This window comes from Mya arenaria, chromosome 12 (genome assembly GCF_026914265.1).
Source record: "Mya arenaria isolate MELC-2E11 chromosome 12, ASM2691426v1".
Lineage (NCBI taxonomy): Eukaryota > Metazoa > Mollusca > Bivalvia > Myida > Myidae > Mya > Mya arenaria.
The window spans coordinates 54489067-54502996 of record NC_069133.1 but is presented as its reverse complement, the minus strand read 5'-3'; the positions used below and the strand labels follow the sequence as shown (position 1 = coordinate 54502996).

The following is a 13930-nucleotide window of genomic DNA, read 5'->3' as shown; positions in this document are numbered from 1 at the left end:
TGAGATAGAAGAATGAGGCTCCTCAGTTAAGGTGAGAATATCTTGAGATTGAGGCATGAGGCTTCTCAGTTAAGGTGAGAATATCTTGAGATTGAGGCATGAGGCTTCTAAGTTAAGGTGAGAATATCTTGAGATTGAGTCATGAGGCTTCTAAGTTTAGGTGAGAATATCTTGAGATTGAGGCATGAGGCTTCAACGTTTAGGTGAGAATATCTTAAGATTGAGGCATGAGGCTTCTCAGTGAAAGAGATTATCTTGAGATTGAGACATGAGGCTTCTCAGTTAAGGTGAGAATATCTTGAGATTGAAGGATGAGGCTTCTAAGTTTAGGTGAGAATATCTTGAGATTGAGACATGAGGCTTCTCAGTTTAGGTGAGAATATCTTGAGATTGAAGAATGAGGCTTCTCAGCTAAGGATTGAAGCATGCTGCTTCTCAATTAAGGTGAGAATAACCCAAGATCAGAGCATGGGACTTCTCAAAAACGTGCCAAGAGATCCAAATAACAGCATTGCAACAATATGCCAGCATTCCTTGCGAAACCTGGATTTTTTATAAGGAAATTAATTTTTCAGTTTGTATAATTGTTTAGATGTGCTTGTCAAGATATCAGTTTTCACTGTAATGTATGGCTATAGACTTAGTTTTTAGTAACTGTTAATACCACCATCTTTTCAATTACTGGGACACCTCAATAAAGACTGTTTCTAAATAATGAATGTATTTGTTTGCATATACATGAAGCATGACAGTATTAATTTTATTTTATTTGCCTAATACATTCTTACACACAGATGCATGCAACTTCACATGGACACCAATGAGTCAACCAGCTGAGAATCGGATCACCATAAACATGACTGTTCACCCGCGGAGAAACACAACAGTCGTTTCCACCTTCATTCCTGCGTTGTCCAGTGGCATTGACATGAACTCTGCTGGCAAGTGGATTGGCATCGGGGTCAACCCAGAAAAACAGATGGTGAATTATTCTTATTGTTATATCTACAAAAATTGATGTTGCCATCATTAAAAACTCTCATTATGTAAAAATATTTATATAAAATTGGTAAAATAACTGTTCATACAACATCATAAATGATAATCATTGTAAATTGTGCATTTTAGACTGCATCACCCATTTAGTATTTATGCTCACATCAAACTCACTTTCAATGTTATTTAATACAGACTGGTACTGATGCTTTCACTATAGAAAACATGGATGGAATGACCTTCAAAGTCAATAACAGGTTTGTAAAAATAATTGGATCGTATAAAATTAAAACAATTAAATAAAAACATCGTATAAAAATCACTTTCTTGTCTGTTTGATGGGTAGTGTCACTGTTCTCAAAGATATCAACAATAAGCATAAAGTGAAATTTTGGCAGACGGGGGAAAATGATAGAGTGTTGTACTGAATTGGTGTCTTCCCACTGCTTTTGGTATTGTTTATACTATTACATTGCTTATATAGTGAAACTGTTAAAACAACAAGGCTTAAATTTTAGAAATAAACAACACATTTTTTTATTTATATAGAAACTGTTCATGCAAAATATACTAGTTCTAAAATATTCCCAGAAGAGCAATTCTTAAAATGGCTGAACCTGGAGAAATTCTACAAGCTTTAAGGTTACCTCTCTATACCAATGTTATATTTGTGATTCAAATATGTAAAATGAACATCATGTAATCACTGACATTATTTTGGACAAATTTCATATTAAGCACAGTTTCTTTTTTCTGTCAGTATGGTAGATTAGCTGTGTATTCATTTTAAAATGGACACATTATAGTCTCATTGCTTTTATAGATATGTGTATAAGATCTTTTCTGAGCTCCTTTATTAATAATAAAGATTCAGCTTATTCTAAATTCATTTCACAAATATAAAACATTGAGCATGTTCTTGATTTTAGATATGCAAGCGCTAGGGCCCGGCCTAACATCGACACTTACAACAACTTCTCTGTAGATGTCCGTTCTGATGAAACAGGCACGAAGTTCTCATTCCAACGTCCAATCGGATCGGCTAGTGGAACTCCAAATGATCGCCCACTGAATGGCCCTCTTTTCTTGATAGTTGCCCATGGTGATAGTAGTAACGGTCAAATTCAGAAACACTCTACCAAATACACTTCAGATGAGGCAATTGACTTCACTTGTCGTAAGTTGACAAATGCTTTTTGATTAAATGTTTTTTTGAACAAGATTGATGAACAAATGAAAGATTTATTTCATGACAAAAATTACATGCATAATTATCTTACTTTATCAGGTTTTGTAAATTTAAAGTACCTATATTCATAATTTCATTGAAAAAAATATCGGTGCAATTTTTTATATGAAGATATACTATGCACTTGGACTTGACTGGCATGTGTATTAATATACCAACTTATTAATGAACTAGTTATAGCTAGTAAGTATGATACTATTTTATATTGTGGAAACATTCCATGATGAAGAAGAAAGTAGGGTTTCTGCCTCTAACCCAAGATGTGGGCTTGAGCCAAGCAAGCGGCATGTTCTCGTGGTCTCTGTTAATGGACATCATTGCTGGTTTTTACTTGGGGAAACTGACAAAATTAAGCAAGAATTATTTATATAAATAATGAATATACCGTAACATTGTAGTAGACTCTGGATCAGAACATCCATAGCTTGACCCCCACATGGAGTTTCATCGATGATTGGAATTTTATTATCACAAAGGAATAGCAAAAAGTTCTTAATCACATAGCAGATTTTACCGTAACTGTATCTGTGTCTGGCCTTATAAAAACTCTACAGAGTATACATTAATTGTTCATCATTGGTTCATAAAACTTGTTATTTATTACCTTTTTAGCAACGGCATATGAACGTCTAAACCGCCAGCTGCCAATGGATGGAAATATGTGTAACAACGTGGCAACCATCCGCTTTATACTGGAGTTTGAATGTATTGAGGACCTTAACTACACCTGGATGAACGACAGAGACAGATGCTTGTAAGAAATCTTAGTGTTTGAAAAATGGAAAAATGCAATCAATGTGTTACACACCCCCCCCCCACGGTGTCAGGGTCAGGGTCATTCGTGGACAAAAAGATTAACTTTGGCCTTAATTATAAAAGCAGTCAAGGTTTTTAAATGAAATTTAGTAGATATGTTGCCAGTTACAATCAGCACATGTACAGCTAGGTGCATTACTCTGGTTTTTATTAATCGTTTAGTTATACCATTTGTTTTACAGAAAATCAACTGACGATTGCTGGCATTTGCTGCTCAGAGCTCCTGTTGTCTTTGAAAAGACAAGTTTCAATGTAAATTACAATATGATAAAAAACAACATCATTCAAGTATCATGTTTACAGGATGGACAACTATTTCTTTGGCTGTTTGCTGTCCAAGATGGCAAAGTTCAACTGCACACCTGGCGAGGTTGCTACCCAGTTTGAGTCCACAGAGGTGCGCACAGGGATTATTGGAATGGAAACTGCGGGCTGTGGTAGGTTATTTGAATATACCCACATTGATTGCATGGCTTGTAATATGCACATATGCAGATGACTACTGTCCATTGTAAACTGAGACGTGGAAGAGGTTCTCTATTAAATGTCATTTAGAACCTAGGCAATGCATTTGAAATATTATTATTGCCGTCGAACCCCATTGGCTTGAACTTCTAGGGACTGGTGAAAATACCTCGAGCCTCGGAAAATTCAAGCCAAAAGGGATTGTTTACCCTCATTTAAAAGAAATCTGTCTTTTACATTTGGTTCGAGCTAACAAACAATTGGAGCCAAGCGAGTTTGAGTCAACAGGGTTTGACTGTATGTTGACAATTTCATAATATGAGAGACCTAACCTATGTAAATGCAGCAGTTCCTACTGTCATGGCAACACAAATTGAAGCTGCAGAAAATGATTTTGATTCTTTATTTACAGAAAACTTCAATAGTTTTGTGAAGAAACATTGACTGAAAAATGAATATGTTAGATTTTGATTTTAAAAAGGTTCCATTTTCGCTTAACATGTATTCAACAATTCACCCCTTTCATGATATGAGAGACCTTACCTATGTAACTGCAGCAGTTCATTCTGTCATGGCAACACAAAAAACATACCTCACATACATGTTCAAAGCTCAAAAATTAAAAAAAAGAGTTCAAAATTGGCTGTACAATTTAGGCCTCCCATATACAAACACAATTACACAAATCTAATGGCAATCATAGAGCAAAGTGACAAACATGGATGTTAAGTTTATATTATCATATTATTGGTATATTTACCTGTATTTCCAAACATGGACATCAATTTAATATTTTCTTGCTTCAATGCAGGCAATCAGTGTGTTTTAGGCTCAAATGCTATACTGTAGTTTTTCATACATACAAGTTATAGGCGTCTGCTTCTAACCCAATAGGTTGTGGGTTTTATCCCCACCAGGAGTCTCTTAGCCTCATCAAATGGTTACCAGTTGTGTTCTATTCCCAGGAAAGGGATGTGATGGGGATTCATGTCAGTTGATTTATTTATTTTGTGTACAAACTAAATGTTGCTATCCTGTTGTTTATTGTTATAGAACTGGACCTGGATTCCTGCAACAGGGAAATGCTATTGAACAGCTGGGCCCTCAGCGACACATGTACCACGCCCCTGATCTCCCTCTGGAGGGTGCCCAACATTAACGAGGCTAGAAGCGCGGATGGCAAAAAGAGTCTCAAATGCAGGTAACTGGCTGAATCTGAGCATAGATGTACTCATGCAAACTTCTCCAGTAAGCAATCTCAAGTCCCTTATAAAAGGATCAAGAACAGCACACATTTATGTTTTGGTAAAACTTTTGTAAATTGTCTCCATTCAAAGGAAATTTAATATCAATCACGATACACTGTTTTTGCTTTCTAAATATAAGTAAGTTGTGTGCTAAAGAAATATTAGATACTTTATTGTGTTAGGCTTCAGAGGTTTTGAAAAATTGTGGCTAGATATTTGGATAAGATATTTAGGAGTACCCAATAGATTGTGAGTGTGAGCCCCACCAGGGATCTCTTGGCATCTCAAAAAATATATCAAATAATATTATTTCTACACCGGAAATACTGGTGAGAGAGATACAGCTTAAGATGTTATCATGATAGCACATGATAACAGTTTGTATAAACTACCCTTCCCTAAATTTGCTAGAATAGGACAAGGAAAATGGGTGGCAGTTGGTGGAGAATTGGAACGGCTGGCACTTGGTGTAAATTGAAGAGCATGTATATAAGCCTTGACCAGAAAGGAAATGATAACTGTAGCTCTTTGCTGTACACCTTTCCAGATGTGTGTGTGTGTGTGTTATTAGCTGGTCCAGTTTTGCTTAAAGACATTAGTTTGAAACTTGCATGTGAAAAATATTCTCCCACTGAATCTCTTTAGCTTTTGATGTTTAACTAGTTTGGTTTACTGTAAATTGTATACTTTTTTCAGTGTGTATGAACAGTTTTATGGATGCTACGTGATCCATTACGAATTTTCTTCACCGAACCAGTGTCAAATAGAAGACTATACTGAGGTTGCTATGGAAATGGTCAGACTGTACCAGATGATAAGTGTGTCTCAGATTCCCAATTTCACGATTCCAGCCCAGAATATAAACTTTACAGGATGCCAGTCAGGTATACACAGATTTAAAACACTTGTGCACATATTAACCCTTCATCTGAGGGCTAAGAGCAGCATAAGCCTTTATTAACAGCAGTGAGTGCGTCATAAGTTGATCTAGGATGCTTCCAATATAAGCCAAGGATAGTTTCTATCAACATGACCATGAAAAACTGTGATATGATTAATATTTGAATATTCATAAAAATTATCTTTTAGGCAAATGAAAATATGTTTTTACAAAGTATCTACTAAAAAACATCACAATTATTGAATCGTTTTCGATAGTTTCTTTGGTAAACAAATTTATATATTACTACAGGCGGACTTACATGAGTAATGCGTCATGTCAAATTTTCGGATGCTAAAATATGTGCAATCATAAGCATAGCATCAATACACATTGACATTTTACAGAAAACCTGACGGTTGTGTTGCCTGACCCTTGCGATGATGGCAGTGCACTTCTGGACAGAATGTCTGTTGTATGTCTAGGGCCTATCTCCCAGTCCTTCAAGATGATGAACTACCCACCTGGATGCCAGTATGTCATGTTTCTATTTTTAGTACAAGTTTTTCAGCAAAGTACACCTTATAAATAAAAATAAAGTAAGATTTGCATTTAGTTGTTAAAGCTTATCTATCTTTCGGAGAATCATCTATGCGAACATTGCTAGCACTGGGAATGATTAATATCTACATGTAGTGTTGTTTTTGTCTGTTTATTTTTATAAAGTAGTCCGCTGTTTGCATTTTTAGCTATACTTTTGGACTGTGATATTTTTTTATTCCAATTAATTTACGTCCCAGTTATTCAAACAAGGCAGTTAAGACTCAGCGATTACCAAACTAATTTTTAAGGTGCATGTAGATAGACGTTTATAAACATATGTTATTATCATTTATTACACTAATGCCAGACTGTATAATAATTTATACCATCAAAATGCTTGTTTGCTATTTACAGTATGCTACCATCAGTGATGGAATGTATGGCATCTTACAACCATTGCTGGGATAGGGAATCTAAAGAAGAGCAGGATGCTCGCTTTGTGAGGGCCCTCCAGGAGAACCCCTCATTTGTGGAACAAATACTAGGCTTTGATCCGGTCCCTTGTGGTAAGTTGTTCTAGTTATTCATGGTTCCTAATCACATGTACATTTTTCAACACTGAACATTTGATGATCACAATAAAAGCTCTTCTGACCGTATGGTTAATGTTCATCATTGAGCGTAAATCGTGCATTTACTTTCACTTTTAAGAATCCAAGTCCCTTTGTGCTGGGTTTATGATGCTAAAGATGAATTTAAGGATATTGAAAAAATTATATAGATTCATATCTCATACTTGATGGCATGGTAGTTTGTTTAGTATGGAGAATGTGTATGAGGTCCAATGATGCCATACTGTTAATTACATTAAGGAATAATAAGGTGTCGATTTTGATATTTCAATTTACTTCTATAACTTCATTCTTTTTACATGAAGCTTAAAGTAGATACTGTACATCATCTGTAATTCCCAACTCTGCAGGTTTAAAGAAACTGATAATTGATTGAGTGGTTATAAATGTTAATGTCGACCATGACATTGATATGGACATTTTTATTAAAAAATACAACCAATCCTGCATACTTGTGATGAATTTTATCGATTTTTTTCAGTGCGACTTGCTGAATGTCAGTCACAGCTTGATGAATCAACCTCCCGTTGGCCCGAAATGACCTCGTATGGAATGGCTCTTCTTGGACTGTCAAACATGAGTACGAATGAAACCACGAAGAACCAGAGATGCGCGTAAGAAATGTTTTATTTGTTTCATTTTACCCCAAGTATTTCAAAGACTAGGAGGCTGTACGACTGACCTTGTTGTTGGCGTCTGCGTCGGTGTCCAGTTAACGTTTTAGGGCAAGTTGGCATTTACAATTATAACTCCAATACCCTTCATTTAATTTACTTAATACTTTACATGGTTGTTCAGGACCATCACACAAAAGGTTACATAACTCAATACTATCCTAACTATAAGTTATGGCTCCTGATTGACTTAGAAACATAAGTTAGTTTTAGAGCACATTGCAACAGATAAAAGTTTTAGGGCAAGTTGGCATTTTCACTTATAAAACTTTCATTTGATTGAGTAAATCCTTCTCACAGTTGTTTACAGCAACCACACAATTAGGTTACATGACTCCATATTATCCTAAATACAAATTATGGCCCTTGATTGACTTAAAAAGTTTGATTAATTTTTGGGGTTCCGACTTAAGGGTAAATTTAACTCAGATCTCAAATACTGTTTATTCAATGGCTTTCATATATTTACGCAATAGCCATCACTCATTTAGGTAGCATAGCTCCATATTAACAAATAATACAATTTATGGCCCTTGACTTTTTATTTTACTTTTGACGGTTTCATTTTTATATTTTTAACCAGGTTTTCACAAAGTAAAGCGAATAATTTAAGTTAGGAAGAGTAAATGGAGACCTTTCATGGAATTGCATTTGGGACCCCTAGGGTCAAAGTCACTGTTACTAAAAATAGAAAAAATGTTGGTACTGAATAACTTAATGTCAATTTTAGTTAGGGTTGACATATTGTGACCAAACTTGGTATATAGGAAGCGTTTCATGGGTTTGTGTTTGGGCCCCTAGGGTCAAGATCAAAGCCACTATTACTAGAAATAGATAACTGTTTGCTACTGAATAATTTGAGTTTAAGTTGATATATTGCGACCAAACTTGATATGTAGAAAGACGTTTCTTGTATAAAAATAATTTTCAATTTGATTTTTTTATTGCTTTTGACAGGCACATATAACATCATTATTGTATTCATTTCTTAAAGAAAATGACGTATAGTCAAGTGCCCTGTCCTACCACATCTATCGTTATGACGTATTGGGTCTCATAAGCAAGATATCATAGCTATTCTTTTTTCTTTATTTTTTTTTAATTCAAATTTATACATTGTTATCAGTTATTTATCAATTTCCTGTGACAGCTCTTGTTTCTTGTTATTGTTTACCTTCAGGACACATTTTTGCCCTTCACATAGTCTCAAAATGTTTTACCACCTTATGCCAACAATTCTGTCATGTTTTGCAGGTTATTCAATGACTACCACATCAATTATGTTGACTGGCTTAAAAAAGATGTTCCACAATGTGAGGACATGGCGGAATTGTTCCTAGAGAGCAGACTGCCATCTCTCAATGCTTACTTCACCATGAACAACTGGACTCACTGCACATGTGTGTATATTCATTATCTTAAAGGGTCTCTTAACAATGTTGACAGCAAACTTTCCCCAATGTGTTTTATTTTTTTGTACACTAAAGCTGTAGATTGTTTAATTTCAACAGTGTTATAAAAGCAGTTCAGCAAAATCATGGACCGATATGTTTATGGGTCCATGCAAAGCAAATAATTTATATTTTCCCCAAAGGGAGAGCATATAGTTGGCACTTTGTTCATCCTAGCCAACAGCAAGGTGTTTAGAGGGTGTGTTCATTAGGGTAAAAAATTTTTAATGTTTTAGTGGGTGTTTTTTAAAGAAAGAATAACCACATGAACAATAAATGTTAGAACGTACGTCAGTCCAGCTGTTTGGCCATCTCTCCTTTTGTCAGTCACACCCTTTCTTTAAAACTATTGATGGGATTTATATAAAACTTGGTATTTAGATAGATGCAATAAGAGGAAGTGTAGTGCACTAGAATCATAATCCTATCATGCATATTTATTAAGTTATCTCCCAATAACCATATTTTAATAATTGGTGCTTGTCCATCTTTGGAAAATACTAAGGGATTGAAAAAAAATGTCTAAAGATAGATGGCAATGAGAGGAAGTGCAGTGCACATGTACCATAATCCTATCATGTATATTTATTTAATTATTTTCCCTTAACCATTTTTTCATAATTGGTGCTTGCATAAGCTAAGCCGGGGAATAACCTCAAAACTACTGATGGGATTGAAATAAAACTGGGTATATACTGGCAAAGGTCACAAATCTGAACACTTTTTGAGGTTTTTCATAATCGTCTTGGAGAGTTTTTGTTGTAGTAAGTTAAAATTGCTTATGAAACATCTTTGGTTAATATGACAACATCTGTCAAAGTATTCATGATTTCATCAATTTTATGTAAAAAATAATTCATTTTATGGACAGTAAATCACCCTTAACTTTATGCTACGGAGGGCACAAATACCGAACACTTGAAAAGCGAAAATACATGGTCATACAATTATAAGTAATAAGTATGATATATTAAATAATCACTTAGCTGCAAAGTTATTTATTGTTTCCGATGTTTTTCAAACATGCATTCTATTTATAAATATCTTGAATGAAGGTCAACATAACTGCAAAACCTAAAGATGCGCGTGTGCCCTGGGATGTCATTCCCCCATGTTCTACATTTTGATCTATGACCGTAAAAACATTGAATGGCATTTTTTTTATAAAAATACTTGACAAAACAACATTAAACTTTGCAAGTGTGACCATTAGGCAAGCCAGAAAGTCTGTATTGATCTAGATCATCGAATAATCGATCACGGTAAACAAACATGTGTTTTAGCCGGTGTTTGGGATTTGTGACCTATTCAGAAATGTACCGTCAACCAGTAAATAGATGGCTGCTTTTTTTTAAATTTCATTGCTTGAAATTTGATACTCAAATCTGCCCCTAATTTTCTGTGTTTTTCCGACTTGTGTATAATAATGCTACAACCATTTACCTTTTACCAGTACATCGTATTACAATTTCTGTATTTTCATAAAAAAATGGTGAATGGGGAGCATCTATCACTTTGAGTGATACTCTTGTTTGTCACATTTTTATTACTTACAAACAAACAAACTCTTCTTTGAACCTTTTATGATGACTTACGATGGATTCAAACAGTTCACAGCTTACACATAGAATCAAACAGTTCACAGGTTACACATGGAATCAAACAATTCACAGGTGACACATGGAATCAAACAGTTCACATGTTACACATGGAATCAAACAGTTCACATGTTACACATGGAATCAAACAGTTCACAGGTTACACATGGAAACTAACAGTTCACATGTTACACATGGAAACAAACAGTTTGCAGGTTACACATGGAAACAAACAGTTCACATGTTACACATGGAATCAAACAGTTCACATATTACACATGGAATCAAACAGTTCACAGGTTACACATGGAAACTAACAGTTCACATGTTACACATGGAAACGAACAGTTCGCAGGTTACACATGGAATCAAACAGTTTGCATGTTACACATGGAATCAAACAGTTCACATGTTACACATGGAATCAAACAGTTCACATGTTACACATGGAATCAAACAGTTCGCATCTTACACATGGAATCAAACAGTTCACATGTTAAACATGGAATCAAACAGTTCGCATGTTACATATGCAATCAAACAGTTCACATGTTACACATGGAATCAAACAGTTCGCATCTTACACATGGAATCAAACAGTTCACATGTTAAACATGGAATCAAACAGTTCGCATGTTACACATGGAATCAAACAGTTTAAAGGTGACACATGGAATCAAACAGTTCACATGTTACACATGGAAATGAACAGTTGACATGTTACACATGGAAATGAACAGTTCACAGGTTACACATGGAAATGAACAGTTGACATGTTACACATGGAATCAAACAGTTCACAGGTTACACATGGAATCAAACAGTTCACAGGTTACACATGGAATCAAACAGTTCACATGTTACACATGGAATCAAACAGTTCACATGTTACACATGGAAATGAACAGTTCACATGTTACACATGGAATCAAACAGCTCACAGGTTACACATGGAAACAAAAAGTTCACAGGTTACACATGGAATCAAACAGTTCACACATTACACATGGAATCAAACAGTTCACATTTACACATGGAAACAACAGTTCACATGTTACACATGGAAATAACAGTTTACATGTTACACATGGAAACAAACAGTTCACATGTTACACATGGAAACAAACAGTTCACATGTTACACATGGAAATAACAGTTTACATGTTACACATGGAAACAAACAGTTCACATGTTACACATGGAAACAAACAGTTCACATGTTACACATGGAAACAACAGTTCACATGTAAATGAATATACTTGAAGATGAATGAATTACTCTTGCAGGGGATGAGGATCCATGTGCTGAAGCTGGCTTTGTTAAAATGATGCAGTGTATAATGGTGGCTGGGGATGCTTGTGCGTAAGTATATGTTACATATCTTAGATCTGTTCCTGTTAGTGGTACCAGGGTATATTGATTTTAATTCATCAAGAGAGCAAATGAATTATACCTTTTTGCAAAACACTATTTAATAGTATTTATTAAATGCTTTTCAGTGACCACTAGAGATTAATAAATTTTATTTAAAATTATATTTCAATATTTCAAACAGTGAAGATATCAATTTAATATTTTGTTGTGTTTCGAAATTTAAGACCGTTATCACATCCAAAATAAAATGTCAATGTTCACAGGATTGGGACACATATTTAACAACATCATTTCCAAAAAGATGTTGAAATCTTATACAATTTTGCACACACTTCTGACAACTACAATTAGTTGTAATTTGGTATCCTTTTTTGTCATATATTAAACTGCAAAGTACTTGTTTCAGTGAAAGATCACGATACATTTCACCTCATGAACACCAAAAAGCTTTTTATTTCACTCGTGGCTGAGCCAAGAGATTGTTTGTTATAATGTCCCCACATGAGTTACAATCAAGCTAAAATAAATCAGATTAAACTTAAATTAAGCTTTTGATGCTCATTGGTGAAATATATTGCCATCTTCAACCTAACCTTTTTATCGTAACTAATGGCAACACAAATTTTAAACCCCGGAAATTGCTCCCCCCCCCCAAAAAAAAAAATCATCTTGAAAGTCATAAAAGAAGGACCTTGTGTATGAATCCACATAATATGTTGGTGTGTTTTCAGGTACCGTGATTGTGTGGTGAAGAAAGCGCTGCCCCAGTGTGGAACCGAGGGTGTGATTGAGGCTGTAGAACAGGAATACATGCTTCACCGGGGGGAGCAAATGCCGCAGTGTGACGCATGTAGGTGTTCTTATGGCCCACTCATAAATAGTTCTTAAAACTTCAGTCTGTTGTCTGTATATTTGTGTATAACTGCCATGCTCTAAATGTGACACATTTAGGTTTTGTACTCACTGTTATATGGATGTATATTGTATCAAGAGTAAATCCGTTCTGCCATATTACTTAAAGGTTTTCTAATCGTTGATTTTTCGACATGTATCTTGAAAATGAAAGTAAAAGGCATTCAGAAGTTAGAAAAGTTGAGTGTTTGATGACAGTGAACCTACTGTCTACTTTTTTTATTATTCATTTGAATATTTACTGTGATTTACTCACTTTTTTAATTTTCTATTTCCAGCCAATTGTCTGGTTTCCTACAACAACACAGTACAAATGTGGTATGCTTACACTGTGAAATACTACTACATGTCAGGATACGGATCATTCCTTGCCAAAGAGCAGTATTGCATGTAAGTGTTCACTACTTAGTAGCGATGTAAATGAATATTCAGATATTTGATCTAATGTTTTGTATTTGAATGTCAAAATCAGTATTCAAATATTCATTGTTTTTATGTTGAATTAATGAAATAATAGACTCCTGCCTGCAAATGTGTTCTTGTGTTGTCTCCTTAATGCCGAAGGTGTGAACCGTATCACAATACACTGCACACACATCATATGTCAATTTGAGGCCCATCGTCGAGTACCGTAAATGACTGGGTATAAGACGATAAGGGGTATAAGATGCAGGCAAAAAAATCCGTGAAAAATCCGAGAAAAAACTTTTAATTTATGTTAAAAGGGTTAAAGGACGCATAGAAAAAATGTCAAAATCGTCTGCCGTGATCGGCCACCATGTTTGTTGACAGTGACGAAATTAAAAAAAAATTGGGAAAATGGCGATGGTTATTTTAAAACCATACAATACTGATACAAAGCAAAATATGTTTTATTGTTTATTTGTTTCATGTTATGTAAAAAAAATTTAGAATTTGTATCTGGATGGCACTGCTTAACAATTGCTAAAATCACAGTGATGAGCTTCTTATACAGATAGATCAATGCAAAGTGTGTTGAATAGGAACCATAACTCTGTTATTGGTATTTGCCAGGATTCATCCATAAAATTGAATTATTTTTGTCCAGAGCATAACTCTGAAATTCTTTTG

At 34.8% G+C, this 13930-nt stretch overlaps 1 protein-coding gene across 2 annotated transcripts in view; it reads left to right on the top strand.

Moving 5' to 3' along the window:
* The window catches only part of LOC128211383 (uncharacterized), a 138598-nt gene that overhangs the window by 104046 nt on the left and 20622 nt on the right, over window positions 1–13930 (top strand). For both annotated transcript variants that reach the window (XM_052916115.1, XM_052916114.1), the window contains exons 88-101: window positions 795–982; window positions 1192–1253; window positions 1926–2173; window positions 2858–2999; window positions 3365–3498; window positions 4580–4727; window positions 5470–5657; window positions 6061–6187; window positions 6611–6762; window positions 7310–7442; window positions 8757–8902; window positions 11839–11914; window positions 12658–12776; window positions 13117–13228. In XM_052916115.1, coding sequence (XP_052772075.1) covers window positions 795–982; window positions 1192–1253; window positions 1926–2173; window positions 2858–2999; window positions 3365–3498; window positions 4580–4727; window positions 5470–5657; window positions 6061–6187; window positions 6611–6762; window positions 7310–7442; window positions 8757–8902; window positions 11839–11914; window positions 12658–12776; window positions 13117–13228 — 1975 coding nt within the window. The remainder of the gene's footprint in view (window positions 1–794; window positions 983–1191; window positions 1254–1925; window positions 2174–2857; window positions 3000–3364; window positions 3499–4579; window positions 4728–5469; window positions 5658–6060; window positions 6188–6610; window positions 6763–7309; window positions 7443–8756; window positions 8903–11838; window positions 11915–12657; window positions 12777–13116; window positions 13229–13930) is intronic.